Source organism: Harmonia axyridis, chromosome 6, assembly GCF_914767665.1.
Source record: "Harmonia axyridis chromosome 6, icHarAxyr1.1, whole genome shotgun sequence".
Taxonomy (NCBI): Eukaryota; Metazoa; Arthropoda; class Insecta; order Coleoptera; family Coccinellidae; genus Harmonia; species Harmonia axyridis.
In genome coordinates this window covers 19,233,572-19,254,489 of record NC_059506.1, presented here as the reverse complement: position 1 = coordinate 19,254,489, position 20,918 = coordinate 19,233,572, and the positions used below count along the sequence as shown (strand labels likewise).

The window sequence follows — 20,918 nt, the reverse complement described above, 5'->3', positions numbered from 1 at the left end:
TGTAAATAATCTCCTGATACATGTATCTCAATACAACTCTTTCGATTGAAAAATTCGATCTTGTGGTTTCTCCGTTATTTCCAAATCAATTTTTTAGATAAAAAATTTATAAAACATAGCTAGATTCGAATTTTGTAGAAATATGTGAAAAGCATAGAAATAATCAGATTGACAGAAGGACACTGCTCTTGTTATAGAAAGCTCAATTTTTCTGTGTTCATCAACAGTTGAAACCATAGAAATATTGAGACTCTTAGGTGAAAAGAGGTTTTTGGCCATTTTCTATTATTTATATTTATCCGAATCATACGATGTTATATATTTTTGAAATCAGGAAAAATCAAGCTTTCAGAAAATGACACAAAAATCTAGTGTTCCCATTTGAAAAAACATAACTTTGGGTCATAGCTTCGTAATTAAAAACCCTTTTAGAAATACGAGCACGCCACTGGATTCTACGTAAAAAAGTGCCTGTATAATGTTTTAATTTCAGAGCTCTATCATAAGTATTAGCGGAGATATAAATGTTTTTCGATATCGCCATTTTTCCAATTTTCACTTATAACTCGAAAACAAAAGAAGGTGGCCAAAAATGAATACTACCCTTGTTAGTTTCTCAGAAAAAGAGATCGAGAAGTGGGTATCAGATTTTGTCTATCTCCTCTGGTTCAAAAGTTGTAGCGCTAAAACATCGAAATTTGCCCACCCTGTACACCTACATTTGTGGTTCTCTCTCGCATAGCTTCTCCGCTGTCGATAAAATAGAGAGAACCAAACGCCAGTTTCTGAGAGTCAACATCATCTATGCGGTGGTGAATTTGTCCTGATATGACAATCACCGGTGCTCCATGTCATATGTCCTTACGCAGGGTCGCCATTGTCGAACCGATTGCGAGGAGGGTGTTATACCTCCGGATATTTTTGATAAATGCTTTCGAAAGTGGGTGCATGTCAGTTATCAATGATTTAAGGAGGTCCGGATAAATGGAATTATTGGGAATTTTGATTGCACCTTGACCGCAGCAATTTATGTTTTCGACTTGGAAACATAATGCACCGCAATGAAAACACTCTTTGTCCATTTTATTTAAATAGTGCGAGGACACATCTGGTTGCAACACGGTAACAACAGAATAAGATGTGGTGTCGACCGCATGAGTTTTCTTCTGAATCGTATTGAGTGGAGAATCGCATGAATTTGGAATCTGAATAGGAGAGGAGATTGTTAAGTTCAATGACACGTACGCATTTGCTTCCGATTAATCAACTGTAGTAGATTCGAATTCAATCTCGATCGGACTCAGACAATACTGTTCGCCAGCCGGATAATTTTCTAATAAAGAACTGAGCAAATCTCGATCACTATTAAATTTTATTAGACATGCTCTTCCTCCATAATCCACAGACCTTCCGTTCTCATCACGACTATGGGAATCGAATGAATAATAGGCAGTGAATGATTTAGAGATAGCTATTGACATTGAAGAGCACGTGAAAACAATTGAATCAAAATCCCGAAAAATCAGAGGCAATCCTAAGCTCAATGTCAAAAAAGAACCTTCAGATTCTATCCCAACGCGCCCATTAATGCTTTTTCTTTCATCGAAAATCATATCAAATCTGGAATTATCAATTTTGAATTTAGGATCTCTTGCACCATCAAATATGGATGCAAGGATATATTTTCTAAATTTTGAGAAATTCTCATTTCGTTCGATTTTCTGTACAAATGGTCCCCGTAATCTAACGTATTATCTATTTCTTCAGATGTCCAAAACCTAAACGGCAGTATTTTATTTGATGCCAACGCTACTACCGCGATGGGGTACATTGTTTATTTCGACTTTCATGGTAACGCACATTATTTTGCGATCTTGTACCCCTCATTATCATAACATTTCTTTGCGATATAGTTTGTAGAGTTAGCTTTCCTTCGTTAATATTAAATTGATCTGGCGGATCTGTTGATATTATATCTGGAAGGAAAAATATAAATGGAAACATGGAAAAGATAAATTGGAATATGAAAGAGATAAATAGGAATATGAAAAAGATAAATGAGAATATAAAATTATAAAAGAATTATTAATTATTTATTGTTACACATTTTTATCAATTACTTGTTCACATTCCATTGGTTCATCATGGTATAATAAATTCAAACAAAAAAACTATTTTATATGATTCAAATTGTAGAAATATTTCAAACATGTTAATGCAAAAAATGATTTCATGATGACTAATTAAAGTATTGACAAAATGAAATAGAAGTTTATTCATATGAATATTCATGCTGGATGTGCAATTAAGTTTGAAGAATGCATTTTATGATTCTAAGTTTACTTCAAAATAATATATACATTCCAGAAATTTAATTCAGTTACCTGATATATAACAATTTTATTCATTTTATTGAGTTATAGACTGTTGAAGACTATAATCAAGTGACAGATCATTTCAAAGAGATAGAGCAATACAAAAATTATCAACTTCAAATAACAAAGCATGTGTAGATGTAATTTGAGTATTAGCAGAGGAAATGTAAACGGGGCATCATACAGTTCAACGTATGATACAAGAGAACAGATAAAAACCTCAGCAAAGGAATAATACCAATCTACAATATAATTTCAATATATATCTATCGAAAGGGATTAATGATTGTATATTTTTATTTTTTTTTAACTAAATTATCTCATATTTCAATTTGAAAATTTTTTTCAGAGTATCTACGTTGATTTTGAATTCTGCTAGATTTAGAAATAATTAAATAGAATTATAGTTTAGATGAAGAATCATATATGAATTTTATATAAATCAAAACGATTTCACAATTTTGCTCATTTAATTTATTTCTGATTAGACACCATTGAGATTCGATTGAGTTATTCATCTGATAATTGAACTATTTCATGAAATCCTCATTATGTATTAATTATGATATTAATTTTCAGAAAACCTTTGACAGATTAATTTTCATCCTCATTAGGGCATTCAGTAGAATCAACAGTGTGGAACAGTTGTCAATATTCTATAAATTTTCTGCTGAATGCATTTTAGCAGTTTCTACGTTACGGAGCGGTCGCCATCTTCGGTAGAAAATTTATTTTATGCTACTTTTTGGTAACATGTTGAGTAACTGACATTAGAGACAGTTATGACAGTGATTTTGGGACGAAATTCAAATTTCAAATACAGCAATAATGGAAACTGAAACATATACGTTTTTTAACATTCTAAAATTTTACTTCGAATAAATTTTCCGTATATTGAAGGATAAAAAAATAATAATACTGAAAGCAGGAAATAAAAATTGACATTATAACAGAAATTTGTTCCTCATCACAACGTAACCTTCAAGAAGGACCCACAGAACCTATTGCTGTCAGGAAAAGGAGCAATTTGTCCAACAGAGATTACTAACGTTACCAAACTGATACCTATCAATAGCGGAGCTACCTACGCTACCTATCTTTCTGTTGAACGCGCCCATTATGTGGAATCAACAAGAACTGAATATTAAACTTCATTACCGTCACTTTCAGTCTTTAGGGAATTTTTTTCCATCACTTTTCAAAGCAGCTGTTTTTTCCCTCTTCCCTCTTTTGTTGGAGCATGTAGTACCTGAAATGGACAATAATATAGAATAAATGGAGAAATAAATTGAGATAAGTTATTAATAGTCACTCATTTATTCGAGATCTTTATATAAGGAAATTTTCAAGTGATACCATAATATGAAAATGATAATTCCTAACTAATCAGATTTACTCACTAACGTTGAAATAGTATAGTATCTTTCAAAAACGTGCTCAATCACTAACTGGGGTGAATAATGGGTTTCTTAAAAGCCAATGAATAATGCAATTCGTTCAATATTCAATATAACTTCAAAAGAAATTTCAAAATTGTTAATGGAAACTAAATGGCACAAATATGTATCACATTCATATGATTTGAAGAAAAATATATAAAAAAAAAACATTTTTGAGGGTTTTACGAAGATAATAGAAGAAAACAATTGTATAAATTTCGCTGCGATAATTATCGATATTCATTCAAAGAAACCAGGAAAAGAAATGATAAGGCAGTTTTACTGTATCGAGTACACATGCACGAAGATACGCATCGGCGTACGCCCAAATTTCCATCAACTGTCTTCTTCAGTTGAATATATTCGTTTTGAAAAGTAGCATGCTACAAAACCTTCTTATCGCCTCCGATGGGGAAATTTTTTCGTGTGTTTAACTCTCAACCTACATATTAAAATGTACGATTTTCTCATTATTTTTCTCTTTATTTTGAATTGAAATTTATTTTCATTAAGTAATTCAAATATTTCTCACAACAGAAAATTGAAGTTTATCATAACTTTTATTTCTACAGGATTTCCAGTCATTGATCTGATTGCATGTTATATAATTCCATAATTTATATTAGTGTTATAGTTGCATTTTTTGTGTTTTCAGGATGTACCTTTATTCGAAGGGATATTCGATGATCTTTTTCCTGGTGTTGAAATTCCCAAATTTGAAAGAGGTGACCTGATTGAGCATTTGAGGAAGGAATTGATTAAGAAGAATCTCCAACCAACACCCTGGTTTATGGAAAAATGTATGCAGATTTATGAAATGATTCTAGTCAGACATGGATTGATGATTGTTGGAAGACCAATGGGTGGAAAAACAATGGCATATCAAGTAAGTTTTTAATGGGTAATTTAAGATTTACGGTAAACGTTTTCCCAGTTTGAGTGCTTGATATCTTCAGGATAAATTGTTTTTTTTTGTTGGTGGAAACTCCAGGATGCTAAAATTGGGACCCCGAAGAAAAAAAATTTTGTTCATATTAATGTATGATATCATTTTTAATTTTTTAATTCTCAAAATATTGTTTTTATTTTTGTATATTATCGTTACAATGGGGCAATATAATTCAGAGTTTTTTTGTTCATTTCAGACCCTTGGGGATGCCTTAGGAGCCTTGAATCAAGATAAAGGCGCAAAACTAAAAGAAAACAAAGTAATTTATAGAATAATCAATCCCAAAGCGATAACTATGGGACAATTATATGGTCAGTTTGACCCTGCTTCCCACGAATGGACAGATGGAGTACTAGCAGTGACTTTCAGGGAATACGCAAACAGTACAACACCCGATAGAAAATGGATTATGTTCGATGGTCCTGTTGATGCTGTTTGGATCGAGAACATGAATACTGTACTCGATGACAATAAAAAGCTTTGTTTGATGAGTGGGGAGATCATTCAAATGTCCAATAAGATGAATTTGATATTCGAACCAGCTGATTTGGAGCAAGCATCACCTGCTACTGTTTCAAGATGTGGTGAGTTGAAAAAAAATCTTGTGAATTAGAAATTGTCAATGAACTGTAAACATTTTTCCTATGAGAATTGCGAGTTCACAAAAATAAGACTAACAGAGTTATTTTCGTAGTTAGTGATTCATCGCGATGGCCTATCAGACGTACGTTTATGACAAAATAATCATAATTTCATGCTGAAAATTTCCAATGATATTTCCCTCTAAAATATTTTCAAATTTTACCGGAAACAAACTACTACTTTCTTAATTCAAATGTTACACCCAGTATATTCAGCAATATGCCATAACTGGATAAGATAACCTTCCTTATATTCTATCCTGCAAAGACGTTATGTTATGAAACTGTTTGCGGTTTGGACAAAAAAATGTATAGGGTTTTCATGAGAATACCATTAAATTGGACAAGTCAAATTCATAAAACTCAAGATTTTTAAATTAGAACGTATTTTTTTTATTATTTCAGTCAATTCTGCATATAAAATAGAGGGGATTACTAAGGCAAACCCTATACCTAAAATAAAAACTTTGAGAGTTATCGGGGAATGTTTATTTCCAAAATTTTTGTCAGCCAGCCAGAATTACTTGCTTATCGTGACCTTATATCAAAAATAATGTCATAATGATTCGTTGAAGAAATACTGGATGGCTGAATCTGAATTAATCTGTGGAATATTAATAATAAGTTTTGATTTTAGGTATGATTTACATGGAACCACAACTATTGGGATGGGAACCATTCAAAGTATCGTATTTGAATACGCTGTCGAAAACATTACTTGTGGAGCAACTAGAAATTTTGGATGAACTCATCGACTGGGTGATGCCTACGAGTCTTAGATTCATTACTAGAAAATGCAAGAGATTTGTGGAAACATCCGAAATTCATCAATTTTTTGTGAGTTGAATTTTATGAATTTATATACCACTCGACTACTCGAACAGTTGAAACATTTCATAATATGCATTGTTATTTACACATCAATTGAACTAAATGTTTCACTCGGCATACACTTGTGTAAATATCTGCAGTGTCATCTTCTGTTGAGATATATGCCAAATGGGTTTAAGGTTCAATAATTTCACGCAATATGAGGAGTCTACATATACATTTTCTGCAACTATTGAAAACAGGATTAGAATACTATTTTAGAGCACAGATATATTTTCTCTTGAAAAGCTGAACACTGTGATCGAGCTTTGAAATGTTCAGGGCATATTGGATGATCTTTATGAATATCATGTATTTCTCTAAGATATGGAAGATCGACTTTTAGAATATATCCATCGGAGTCAATTTTGAATATAGAAATTAAGGTGTCCATTTGGAAAAGAAATGACACGGAATACAAACTACGAAAAACCGAAGAATTGGTGGTGAGCGAATTGAACATAACTACATATAGTGCAGTTACCACTGCAGGAGAAGAAATTTTCAGAAAACATTCCAGAGAGTCAAAACTGATAATATCAAAAAGCTCGACAGATTAAAATTTCGAAAAATATTCATCTTCAATTTTTTTAACATGAAGCACAGAATTATGCCAAAGTTCGTCGTCCAAATCATTAAAGACCTCACGTATTTTCTCTATGACTGTGGAATCCTTTGCCGGTGTTTGATTAATTTTCCTCAAACGATTCTTAAAAACTCCCCAAACCAGTTCTATCGGGTTGAAAATACAATAATATGGTGGTAATCTTAATAACGAATGATTATGGTCTTTGCAAATTTGATCTACCACATAGTTATTATCGAATTTTCGAGCCTTTATTTGGTTTAAGAGTAGGTTTTTCGTTGGAAGGATATCTGGAATTTCCATCTTTTTAAACTTCATGAACTCTACGATATCTGACTTTTTTGAAGAAGTATTAGGAATTTTATTTAAAATGTATGATGCATTGTCCATAAAAATCACCGAATTTGGAGGAATATTGGGGAGAAGTTGATTCAAAAACCACTTTTCGAAAAGATCTGCAGTCATATCCTCATGATAATCTGCACACGAATCTTTTTTATTCTTGGCAGATAAAAGCAATGCTCCTGGCACAAATCCATGTTCACCTCCAGCATGTAAAATAATTATTCTTTTACCTCTGGAAGATGGAGCATTCAGATAACATTCTTTCGAGTTATCTACCCAGCCGTATTATTAGATATGTTATTAAGAAGAGATAGATGCAGCCAATGAGTGTAACCAAAAACGCTCTCAAAGTGGAAAGGGATACGAGGGGAAATATTCAGCCAATAAGATCAATCAAATCGGGACATTCTTGTTTCCAAGACGATTTGCTGAATACCGGGGTTTATTTGGGAGTATTGTTAGCAATAATTTCATAAATTCCAAAGGAATTTATGGAAACTTGGATAACCCTTGTATAATCAAAATATTCTGGCTTCCTCCAAGTGACTTGGATATACTACACCAGTAATATTCTGTTACTGTTTTTTAGTTAAGGTTTGTTTAAAATAAACTTTACTTACATAGGTTCATGGAAATAATTGTTTCATTCAAGACAACCTTTATTACTCTAAAAAATATTGTCATATTTGCCTCAAAGGTGGAACAACTCGCCTCAGAGCGGGGTTGAATGTTGAACTAAGCTATTGAGATATCAATAAAAGCGACCATAGTAATTCTTGAAACGATAAATATTCGTTCAATATTATCCCATGTTGAAAATGAAATTTTTCATTTTCATGATGAAATTTCGTATTATTTGAAAATCGGAACTTCCTGCCACTCTCTCCCCACAACAATAGATTCTCCAGCAAGCCCGGCATTTGCAGACTTAGTTATGCTCGCGCAATTTGAATATGCGATTTCGAAATTGAGTTTCTATATTCCTCTAAAAAAACTTCATGTCGATGATACATAACTCTTAATACCTAATGAGAAAATTGAAGGAACTCTGAAACTTTTTAACTCATTCCGCCAAAAAATAAAATTCACTCTAGAAACGTTTCCGTTTTGTCTGAAAATTTTACAGTTATGAGTAAACACACCTGGTGTGCTATGCATCTTATACCTATCATATAAACCAAAAAATTACTCACAAACTGGCCAGTCTACCATAGCAACATTTGCAGAGGACACAGCAATTATAACCTCAGATGCAGACCCATTTTTATCATCACAAAAACTACAAAATCATCTGGATGCTCTCGCTAATTGGCTTAAAAAATGGAAGATTTAAATACACCAGCATATCGACCCAGGTAACTTTCACCAATAAAAAAGGGAAACCCCCACAAGTAAAACTGCAAAACACACCCATACCTATACAGACAAAGATCAAGTACCTTGTACTACATTTGGATGAAAAACTAACATGGAGAACTCATATAAAAATGAAACGGCGACAACTCGACATCAAAGTGAGGAAAATGTACTGGCTATTGAACAAAAAATCGAAGCTCTCTCTTGAAAATAAAGTGACAATCTACAGGGTGTCCCGTAAAGACCACGTCAAACCGAGGGAGAATGTAGATCAAAGGATAACCCACCTGCTATGACAAAATTCCCATTATAAAAGTCTTGCCGTTTTCGAGATATTTTTTTTTTGTTGGAAATAATGAATTTTTGCCCCTTTCAATAGTTTTGTCCTTACGGTTGGTACAATTTTACATCTTTTTGATTAATTTTTTCAGTGAAATATTACTGAAGAATGATTTTAACGTTTACATTAAAAACATCCTCCCAACATTTTAAAGGGTGGCTATGAGAAATATTTTTATTGGAAATTTTGGTAGTGGATTATTTTTTTCATGAAGTTCAGCCCATCGTAGTGGAAAAAAAATGTACCGAGCTATTGCTGCACATTACACCAATAAATTGTCTTTATCATAGTGATTTCAAAGAGGTATCACACAAGTCATTTGTTATTCAAAGAAAAAAGATATGGCTGTTTTTATCCAAATGGGTACGTTTCTGACAAAATCAAGTTTGTCAATTGTGTTAAGAAATCTTCGATATTGCATTACTTAGTGAACAATAGCAATTGTTTACGTGCGAAAATGCATAATTATTCACCTCAACGAAATTCAATTTTGCCGGCAAATTTTGCGAAAACATCATGCAGATCCAGATTTTTTTAATAAGATCATATATCTTTGATATGATTTCTGATATCTTATTATTTCGAAAAAGAGATTGAAGTTTTTTTTGTGTCTGCTATTTCTATTTCTCGAAATGCTTTCAGTGAGCATCGAATTTGGGACATCCTGTAGGTACTACGAATTATATGGCATCATCCAGCTATTATTTCAAAGCAATAAACAGATTATTCAGCATCTGAGCCAATTACTTAAAAAAAACTTGACGCTTCAAAATAATAAACAGAAATGAATCTCGGAACTCGACGTCATGAAAATTTTCATTTTCACAACTTGAATAGTTATATTTGAAATGTAATAAATAAAATAAGTCTTGAACATTGTAGCTTAAATAGGAACGACTTGTAAATCATGAATATTCCAAAAGTTTGCATGGAGCGCTTTCATATTTGTCTTTTCCGCTGGCAAAAATTAATTTGATTGCGGTTAAATACCGCAAATTTCCATATGTTCTTCCTTCAACATTCATTTATGCTCGTTTTCATTTCCCCAGACATTCACCCGTTTGTTCACTTGCATGCTCGCTGGAGAACAACAGGTCAGTACAATATGGCTGCAGTCAGTGTTCCTATTCTGCATAGCGTGGGGATTAGGATCGACACTTACTTCTGATGGGCAGAAGGCTTTCGATGTGTTCTTCAGGAAACTGTTGAATGGGGACAACAAAAATCATCCGAAACCAAAATCGTTCAAATTGACGAAAAATCAGATTTTCCCAGATCGTTTCAATATGTACGAATGGATTTATGAGAAAAAGAATAATGGGCAGTGGACGCTATGGGCTGATACTGTTGATAAAATCCAACAAATTCCAGCTACTGCTAAAGTGAGTATTTTGGCAATTATAACATATAAATATAAATTTAGTTGGCTCATAAAGTAGCAATGCTCTATAAATTTAGATCCGCGAAAGGTATTCAAAAATTCTCGGAACCATTTCGATTATTTCTTTAGGAAATCAACATAATGTTATTGAAAATCTTCAATGTGAAGATGGTTGGAGAATAGATTTTCTGAAATTCCAATTGATTATCTCCATTACACTGCGTCCTTCGAACCTTGAGAGGTGATCCTGTTGCAACTCATCGATACCTGTAAATACGCCGGGGCCGAAGTAGTCTGGCGCGAACACCCATAGCGTCATCTGTGATCAGACAGAGTCACTACATTACTGATATTGATTTTTTGAAATCGGTCTCATTTTGATACCCCCTCGATATTCAAGAAAGTTTTTCGAGAATTTTCGCAGTTTTTATTCCATCTTAGTTTGTTTATTGAATACTTCACAAATTGACTCCTTGAACAAATTTTTCTACTATGTAAGTATGGGATTCTGCATATGGAGCGTATCGCCTACGCTTATAATATTGAAATAATAATAAACCTATAGAAGTCGTCATTCTATAAAAATCTAGTAGGAACTATGATGATACCCTCTGTATGCAGAAATTACAAATAGGAAATCCGTCTGAACGTCATATTTTTTTGTGAATTATTATGTTACATGCGCAAAAAAACATATGCGTTAGGTACTATCTTTCATTAATTTGACATCAACTATCATTATTTTCATGGATGTTTCATGAGAAATGTGAGAAAATAAAAAAAAACAATGAATTGTCGTATTTTCTCTAGGTGAGCGAACTCATCATCACAACGAATCAATCCTGCTTGCAGAGATTTTTCCTAAAGATGTGTATGTCCAAAGAAATACCCATACTATTTGTAGGTCCAACTGGTACTGGAAAAACAGCGGTGGTATTAGATAATTTGATCAATCTACCCAAAGAGAAATACCTTCCTAACGTGTTGAATTTTAGCGCAAGGACGAATTCTACAATGGTAAGGAAATATCATTCTGAAAGTATTTTACCCACTGCTCTGCTCGTAGGCTTATCACTGAAAATATAACTATATTGGTCTTGGGGTTGATTTCGAACACTCTCACTTTCTTGAAATGTATATATGTACCTAATTTTTAAAATTTGACGATTATAACAAATAAAAAAAAAATCACATTACTTATCATTACATACATACTCAAAATAGTTTATTAGTTATAGAAGTTTATGCATGTATTTTGTCCGCTTTATTAAACCCACAACACTCTTATTTTTAGACTCAAGAGATGGTAATGGCTAAGTTGGACAAAAGACGGAGAGGTGTTTTCGGACCTTCAATGGGGAAAAAATGTGTTCTTTTTGTGGATGATGTTGGAATGCCACAAAAAGAGCAGTGGGGAGCTCAACCGCCTATAGAATTATTGAGACAATGGATAAACCACGGACATTGGTTTGCCAGAGATACAGCAATGCTTCATATAGTGGATGTGGTAAAAACAACATTTTCTAAGCTCAATCACTCATTTTATCTAAAGTCTAAAGCATCTTATTTCCTATGATTCTATAATAATTGTCGTACCTTTATAGTTTCAAGCTGCAGGAAACAAAATAGCAAGAAATGCATTCCAACAGGCATTTTTTGCGGAAATAACCTTTTTGTACAAAAATCTTTGTCGGTATAGTATATCCAAAGTCACTTGAAGCAAGCCAGAATGTTTCGATAAAATAAGGGTTGTTCAATTTTAGAAGCCAGGGTATTCATTACCTAACAGTACCTTTGAATAAACTGCGGTTAATACCGGAGTGAATTGTCTCTGGAAAGAGAATGTGCCGATTAGGTAATTTCTATTGGCTGAAATAGTGTCAATTTAGTAACTTTCATTGGCTGCAGCAAAGTACATCTATCATTTTTTATAATCTTTCTTATGATTCGCATAGACCAGTTCAGTTCGTAGGGAGATTAATGAAATGGACATTTTTACTCGGATTTGTTTCGTTGTGTGACTGAGTAGCAAGTCGCTTGAAGTAAACCTGCAAAATATTTCTTATAGACCAAGAAGGATTTTCCAAATCTCCAGAAATATATCTGGGAGCAAGAAATTCATTGTCTTACCAGTCCTTTTGAATAAATCCCAGTATGTTAGTCTATATAAATAGTATGCATCAATTTGCTCACTTTCATTGCCCGGAATAATAATGTGAATAAGTTCGGAAACATTCCTTGTCAGTAGTTCTTAGAAGCTAAATTTATAATTAATTAAAAAATGTCCTTGGTTGTTGGTAGAATGCAGTCAGGGCAGCCGCCAGACATTTTGGCGCCTCGGCAAAATAAAATTTCGCCGCCCTGATTTACCTTATTCATCTGACTCAATCGGGTTTGGGATTGTATGACTAAAAATGTGAAAACACTTATTGATTCATTAGAGGTCTCATCCGTTCTCTCTTTGAATAACGTACATCATACTCAGAATGTTGATTTTTATAGATGAAGAATGACATATTATTGTCGTTGAGATTCTCGTGACAAAAAAATGATACTCTAGAAGGATTGAATTTTTCTTCTTGGACTACTACAGGGGTTTTGTGTTCGAAATATATTTGTTCAAACGAGTACCGATGTCACATATAGTTGTGATTAGTTCAGAATAATTCCATTATATTTAGGTTTGATTTTGATGAAATATGGATGCTTTTTGAAATACTACAATATTTTTCAAATTGTGAACATAATAAAAAAATCTTTTCGCTATTATATTTTGAAAAGTTATTCGCTTCTTCTTTTATAGATGTTCGTCGGAGCTATGGGACCTCCAGGAGGAGGAAGAAATGAGGTTACCGATCGATTTCTGAGACATAACGTCATTATTTGTTTGGATTCTTTTGACGATAACACCTTATCAAAAATTTTCACAACAATCATGGAATGGCACTTGGCAAAAGGGTTTGAAGAACCAGTTGCTAGACTTTCGAAGGTACCCAAAACTTCTCATAGATATTAGAACGTTCTCGAAAAGTCGAAAATAATTGAGCGGTTCCACATATGTATATTCTTCATGTTGACAATGTGACATTATTTTGTTCGTTATGATTGTTCAGCTCAAATAAGTTGAGCTCATATTCAATTATGTTGGTCACTCATGTTCTTTCGACGCCCAGTAATGTCATGTTCAGAACAGATGTTAAAAGATTCGATCTTCTCGTTGACGGAAATGAGCATGTATCGGGTGTCCTAAATTCGATGTCTAGTGAGGAGATCTCAGGATTTCTTTGATCTAGAAAGAAATTTTCGTGGTCAATTTTTGATAGAATTAATTTGTTGAAAACCGCAAACTTATAAATTCAAGCTATAAGAGAAAATTGGAAAATGAAATGAAAAGTTCTCATAGCTTCTTTTTATTATTACTAGTGCTATGAACACGAAACAAGTTAAATTATTGTTATTGCAATAAGTTTTGAAGTTATAACACAAACTTGTGTTTTTTTATGTAAACCATAAAAATATCTATGACAAATAAAATCACCTTTTTTCCATTTTCAAAAATATGCAGGGTGATTCATTGGTAAATGGGCGAAAGCTGAGGGTAGATACAGGACGCTGGGGTGGGTCAGAATAACCTATATTTCAAGGGTCTATCTCTCTTTATAATCTAGATACAGAGTGTTATATTGATTTTGTCAATTACTTCAACATTGCGGACTTGAATCCGTCGGAAATAATTACCGATTTAATTTTTTTTTAACTGCTCGTCCTTTTGCCTGTATAATTATCATCAACTTGAGGGCTTGGACACCAATCATTCATAGCGCCTGTTTACTAGCAATAGATCGAAGCCGAACTAAATCTGTCCGAAGTGGAGCGGATGAATCACCTATAATAATTATGTCAACTAGTGGAGAAAGTAAAGATATCGTATCCGAACTGAAACCACATGTTCGGAAAAAATATATTGTGCAAAAAGTGGGGAAAGTCCAACTTTTCTCAAGAGTGTGGAAGTTTGTGCTTGCGCTTTGGAAAGTAGTGTTTTCTTCATACTTACTCAATTTCAAAACTATGTATTGCTCATACTGTGAGAAATATTATTCCACACGGCATTTTGTTTCTATGGAAACTCCATAAATGAACAGATACTGTCACCGAAGGCCTCTTTGAATTAGGTATATTACTTGAATAATCGTGGAACATGTGCTTTTCCCACTCGTGTGTTTCCAAACAAACTTCCACAATCGTGGAAAAAGTTGAACTTTTGCCAATTGTTGCACAATATACAATAGTATATTGTGCGGGAATACCCGCACTCAACTGCTTGGCAGTTTCGTGCGGGACAGTACCACATTCTGCACTTATTAAGAAAATAACTATTTACTAATTTTTTTTAATTTCATCACAGTTTTGCGTTACTGCAACCATGGAGGTTTTTAAAGAAGCTACAGTAAAATTTTTACCCACTCCAGCCAAATCCCATTACACATTTTCTCTGAGAGATTTCTCGAGAGTCATCAATGGTTTGCTTCTGACTCCCCCTGTCGCTATGGATGATCCAGATAAATTCGTTAGATTATGGATCCATGAATGTTATAGAGTTTTCCATGATCGTCTCATCGATGAGGGCGATAGGTGAGTAGAAAAATACATATATTGTATCCCATGAAAATAAACTTCGATTTCATCATACATTGAGTCCTATATCCATAAGAAATTATAGAAGCAAAAAATGCTTACTACATATTGGGGGTGGGGGTTGTAGCAGCAAGGGTTGAAGCGCTATGCGTCCGTAACCTACATCTTAAGTTGTCCCCCTCGAAACAGAAATCGACCTGTCCGAGCATTTCTATCGAAAAACTTTATTTCGTCTGTAATCTCGTCTGATTCGTTTTCAAATGGCCACCCTGTATTAGTGAACAATTTCTCTTTGAAAGTTGTTCTCAATTTGAATCAACGGAACTTAAATTGATGATATAGGTGACTAAATATATTCCAGTAAATTACTCTTTATTTCTATTCAGTAATGACGACGTTTCGGCTATTGTTTGTAGCCATTCTCAAGTCTAAAAAAAATATCCTACTTCAGATCTTACAATAAATATAATTCTACAAATACTCTTTAAAACACAAAAACAACAAAACAAAAGTTGAAAAACAGAATTTCCGCACATAAGAGTACAATTAGGACGAATAAATCAGAAAGTACGGCTTTAGCCGAACATGTTTTGAAGCTAGGCCACGATATGAATTTTGAAGAAACTAGCATTCTATATAAGGAAAAAATAAAGAACAAAAGAGAAATAGCAGAAAAATTTTTTATAAAACGAGAAATAAAGTCAATGAATAGAATAACAGACTGTGCGAATTTCAGTTCAATTTATTCCAATATAATAAAGGATAAAAATAGAAGAAATAGATAACCTAACATACAGCAACGAGTAAGGATTGTTGATTAAGAACTGAAGGAGGATGGATGATGGATTGTTTATTTATCTAACGTTTTGCATCAATTACACATTTGTCCATCTGATACTTCCGTGAAATTTCCCAAGAATATAATTGTACATATATTTTTACATCTCAGAGATCATGAATAATAGAATAATAGTAACGATAGTGCTTACTCTGTTTTAGAAATACTTGTTTCATAATGGTGAGAGAATTCTCTATTTTCCTATCTTGTGTTCTGTCGTTTGAGATAGTGTAAAATAACTTATTTCCGCTTTATATATTTATTTTCACAACAATTGTTTCGTCATGATAACATGACTTCGTCAGGTGAGCATGGTACCATGCAGACGCAGACAATCAAACATGTGATTTTTATATTTTTTTTTGTGTTTTTGAAGAATATTTGAAGTTGTATAGTGTTTATTGTATTTGTTTTTTTTTGTGTTTTAAAGAGTATTTGTAGTATTATATTTATGGTAAGATCTGAAGTAGGATAATTTTTTTAGACTTGAGAATGGCTACAAACAATAGCCGAAACGTCGTCATTACTGAATAGAAATAAAGAGTAATTTACTGGAATATATTTGGTCACCTATACCCAATAACTCAATATATATTATCCTAACTAAGGTGCAGAACTTGCTCAATAAATTGATGATATTTCATCTCATCTGTGATTCTGTGAAATTTTACGATGGTGCCGGCTTTTGGGAGCACACGTTTTTTAACGTGTACGTTTAATGAAACGAATGGTTGTCAAGAATAGCATTTTGGAAAACCGCTCGCACGTGAACCATTCGTTCCTGAAACGTGTAGGTACGTCAAAAAGATCACTTGTCAAGCATATGGACTCACACACGCTGTTTGTTATACCTTTTCCAGGGCTAATTGCTCTTGGCCACCAAATAAATGCTGCTTAGCTTACGATTGTATTTCATCGTAACCAAATTTTTTTTTATTCAGCAAAAATGTTACGGTTCTCAATATATGGCAGGGATGAATGAATGACCATATTGATGATTTCATCAGTTATCCTGGGATGAAATAAAGGAAACCCCCGAAAAAGTACGAACCATGAAAATTGTTTGAGAATGCCTCATCAAAACGTCAATTGGGGGATTCTACAAATAAAGTTACTGGAGACTCGAAATAAAATACTATAGCTCAAATCAAAAGATAGAATGAAGCTATTGCCTGAGACACAGTGAATTGGAACGTGCATTTTATTAATGAAGAATGAGGACACTTATCGAAAATATACTCCCTAACTGTATTTGAAAAATGAAAAATCAAGAGTCTAATAAACTCTTGGAGATATTCTGGAGAGATATTTGACTTTTTTCCTGAACAAATATAGCTCAGTTGTATCGTTCCCGTTCAAATTCATACATTTAATTTAGCGGATTTTGTTCCAGAATAACACTTTTTGATATCGTGAGGCATGCCTGTTATGAGAATTTCCGTCAACATATACAGAAAGTTTGTGCGAACCTTCTTGCAGAAGAGGAGGATAAGATTGCTCCACATCATATAAGAAAGTTATTCTTTGGAAATTTCCTTTTTCCTGATGCCACTACAAAAATATACGATGAGGTAAGGATTATCTGCTTCAAGCTGATGCATTGCTGGCCATCCAGCTCTACCTGAGGTAGAGCTGCCCTAGACGAGTCCAAAAAACCTATATACAGGGTGTCCCGTAAAGACCACGTCAAACCGAGGGAGAATGTAAATCAGAGGATAGTCTACCTGCTATGACAAAATTCCCATTATGAAAGTCTTACCGTTTTCGAGATATTTTTTTTTTTTTGAAAATAATGAATTTTTGCCCCTTTCAATAGTTTTGCCCTTACGGTTGGTACAATTTTACATCTTTCTGGTTAATTTTTTCTGTAAAATATTGCTGAAGAATGATTTCAACGTTTACATTAAAAACATCATCCGAAAATTTTAAAGGGGGGCTATGAGAAATATTTTTATTGGAAATTTTGGTAGTGGATTATTTTGTTCATGAAGTTTAGCCCATCGTAGTGGAAAAAAAATGTACCGAGCTACTGCTGTACATTACACCAATAAATTGTCTATTTTATAGTGATTTCAAAGAGGTATCACACAAGTCATTTGTTATTCAAAGAAAAAAGATATGGCTATTTTTATCCAAATGGGTACGTTTCTGACAAAATCAAGTTTGTCAATTCTGTTGAGAAATCTTCGATGTTGCATTACTTAGTGAACAATGGCAATTGTTTACGTGCGAAAATATTACTCGCATAATTATTCACCTCAACAAAATTCAATTTTGCCGGCAAATTTTGGAAAACCTCATGCAGATCCAGATTTTTTTAATAAGATCATTTGGAGCGACGAGTCTTTCTGTGCCAAGGATGGGTACATGAAGACCTAAATCCTCTAGACTTTTAATATTGGGGCTGCCTTAAAGACAGTATAGGCAAGTATAGGCAACACCCATACGTGATGAAGCCGAATTGCGGATGCGTTCTCTCAATTCGGCTTCATAATGTATGGGTGTTGCGTATACTTTGTCTTTTAGGCAGCCCCAATAATAAAAGTCCATAGGATTTAGGTCAGGTGAACGAGGAGGCCACAAAATTTCACCTTCTCTTCCAATCCACCGGTGGGGATAAGTTCTATTCAAATGTGCGGTAACTTCGTGTCCGTAATGTGCTGGGCATCCATCATGTTGAAAACACAGACTATGTCGCAGCGCCAGTGGCACATCTTCCAATAAAATGGACAGCTGGTTGGTTAAAAATTCCAAATAATTGTTTGCCTTCAATGATGGCGGCAGTTCGATCGGGCTCAAAATTGCACCATTGAATATTCCAGTCCATAAATTGATTTTGAATTGATATTGTGATCTATCTTCTCTCACCTCGTGTGGATTTATGATATTCCAGCTATGCCAATTGTGGAGATTCATGTACCCATCCTTGGTACAGGAAGACTCGTCGCTCCAAATGATCTTATTCAAAAAAATCTGGATCTGCATGATGTTTTCCAAAATTTGCCGGCAAAATTGAATTTCGTTGAGGTGAATAATTATGCGAGTAATATTTTCGCACGAAAACAATTGCCATTGTTCACTAAGTAATGCAACATCGAAGATTTCTTAACAGAATTGACAAACTTGATTTTGTCAGAAACGTACCCATTTGGATAAAAACAGCCATATCTTTTTTCTTTGAATGACAAATGACTTGTGTGATACCTCTTTGAAATCACTATAAAATAGACAATTCATTGGTGTAATGTGCAGCAGTAGCTCGGTACATTTTTTTTCCACTACGATGGGCTAAACTTCATGAACAAAATAATCCACTACCAAAACTTCCTATAAAAATATTTCTCATAGCCCCCCTTTAAAATTTTCGGATGATGTTTTTAATGTAAACGTTAAAATCATTCTTCAGCAATATTTTACAGAAATAATTAACCAGAAAGATGTAAAATTGTACCAACCGTAAGGACAAAACTATTGAAAGGGGCAAAAATTCATTATTTTCAACAAAAAAATATCTCGAAAACGGTAAGACTTTTATAATGGGAATTTTGTCATAGCAGGTGAGTTATCCTTTGATCTACATTCTCCCTCGGTTTGACGTGGTCTTTACGGGACACCCTGTATGATAGGTCAAATCTTCCTCATAGCCGAGATACAGGGTGGTTTATGAAATCACCAATATTTTCAATTCCGTATAACTTTTGAACCACCAAGTATACTCGAATGATATTTGGAACACACAATTCACTCCATTAGGTCCATCGATTAATCTTTAAACTAATTGAAAACATCAGGTCCGTATCAGAAAAATATGGGACTTTTCATGAGCTGAGATTCAACATCCTGTATAGTGGAATATTGGAATTTGGTGGAAATATTCGGAAAGAGCAGACATTTTTCAATGGGGATTAGTAGATTTTCATGACACGCACGTCATTCAAGTCATCGAAATTTTCTGCCTGAAATTTGGTAAAATAGCGGAATTTCACTAACTTCTCAGAAAAATCGTACATTGAGATTAAATTAAAAAATTTTCTTGCTTCGCTGATTGAATATTTGTATTTCTCGATATTCTGACAAATTTCCTTCAGTATTTTCCAGAAACGCATGGCTTTTGTTGTAACAGGTTAGCAACAATGAATAAATGACAAAACACAAATAAATGAACAAAACAAAAACATTCTGAAAGAATCGCAGATGTTGTTCGAAAAGACAATCGTTTTGTGCTCGATACACATTCTCACACTTTTCAAATTATGTCCAATACCCTTTTCTACCATGTCTGAATTGAAATTAAATCCCAATGCACGATTTTTCAGAGATGATTCCGCTATTGAACTTTTTTGCAGAAAATTCCGATGACTTGAATGACGTGCGGGACATGAAAATCTACTAATCCCCATTGAAAAATTTGTACTCTTTCCGAATATTTCCATCAAATTTCAATATTTCACTATACAGGGTGTTGAATCTCAGCTCATGAAACGTCCCATATTTTTCTAATACGGACCTGATTTTTTGAATTAGTTTAAGGATTAATCGAAGGACCTAATAAAGTGAATTGTTCGTTCCAAATATCAATCAAATATACTGGGTGGTTCAAAAGTTATAAGGAATTGAAAATATTGGTGATTTCATAAATCACCCTGTATCTCGGCTATGGGGAAGATTAGACCTATCATATATAGGTTTTTTAGACTCGTCTAGGATAGCTAGGATAGGTTAACGTATGTAGGTACATTTACCAATGAAACACCCTGTAGATTTTTTTTTATGAATCGGAATAATGGCGAGCACTTTGAGTATTATACGATCAATTAGAACATCTCTGTTTCAATTAGTTTCATCGGTACCATAATTCCATGAAAAACTCCCTATATCTTTGTGAATATACACTTTATAGAGCACAAACTGCAGGTTCATACGAAATTGAAGCCATGCATACATTCGTGCTATGAAACTACCCACTTTCCCTATTCGAATTCCTGATGAGGTTGCAACCCTCTCCAAGGAGTTGCTAGTAGAAACAAGCTTTGTATCCCAGATCATGTCCTCCTGTCATCAAAAATCGACCTATCTGAGTGTTTTCACAAATTCTGATTAATTATTGAGTTATTGTATATGTATATCGGGTGTCCCAAGGTGAGTGTCCTATTAGATTATTTT

The 20,918-nt window shown here is 33.7% G+C and overlaps 1 protein-coding gene across 1 annotated transcript in view; it reads left to right on the top strand.

The window, feature by feature from the left end:
* LOC123681653 (dynein axonemal heavy chain 3) overlaps positions 1-20,918 on the top strand; it is a 134,611-nt gene that overhangs the window by 58,044 nt on the left and 55,649 nt on the right. Inside the window, exons 25-33 of the mRNA XM_045619881.1 lie at positions 4,470-4,700; positions 4,960-5,347; positions 6,042-6,241; positions 9,951-10,283; positions 11,093-11,299; positions 11,577-11,789; positions 13,086-13,271; positions 14,688-14,914; positions 17,149-17,326. Of these exons, the coding sequence (XP_045475837.1) occupies positions 4,470-4,700; positions 4,960-5,347; positions 6,042-6,241; positions 9,951-10,283; positions 11,093-11,299; positions 11,577-11,789; positions 13,086-13,271; positions 14,688-14,914; positions 17,149-17,326 (2,163 nt within the window). The remainder of the gene's footprint in view (positions 1-4,469; positions 4,701-4,959; positions 5,348-6,041; positions 6,242-9,950; positions 10,284-11,092; positions 11,300-11,576; positions 11,790-13,085; positions 13,272-14,687; positions 14,915-17,148; positions 17,327-20,918) is intronic.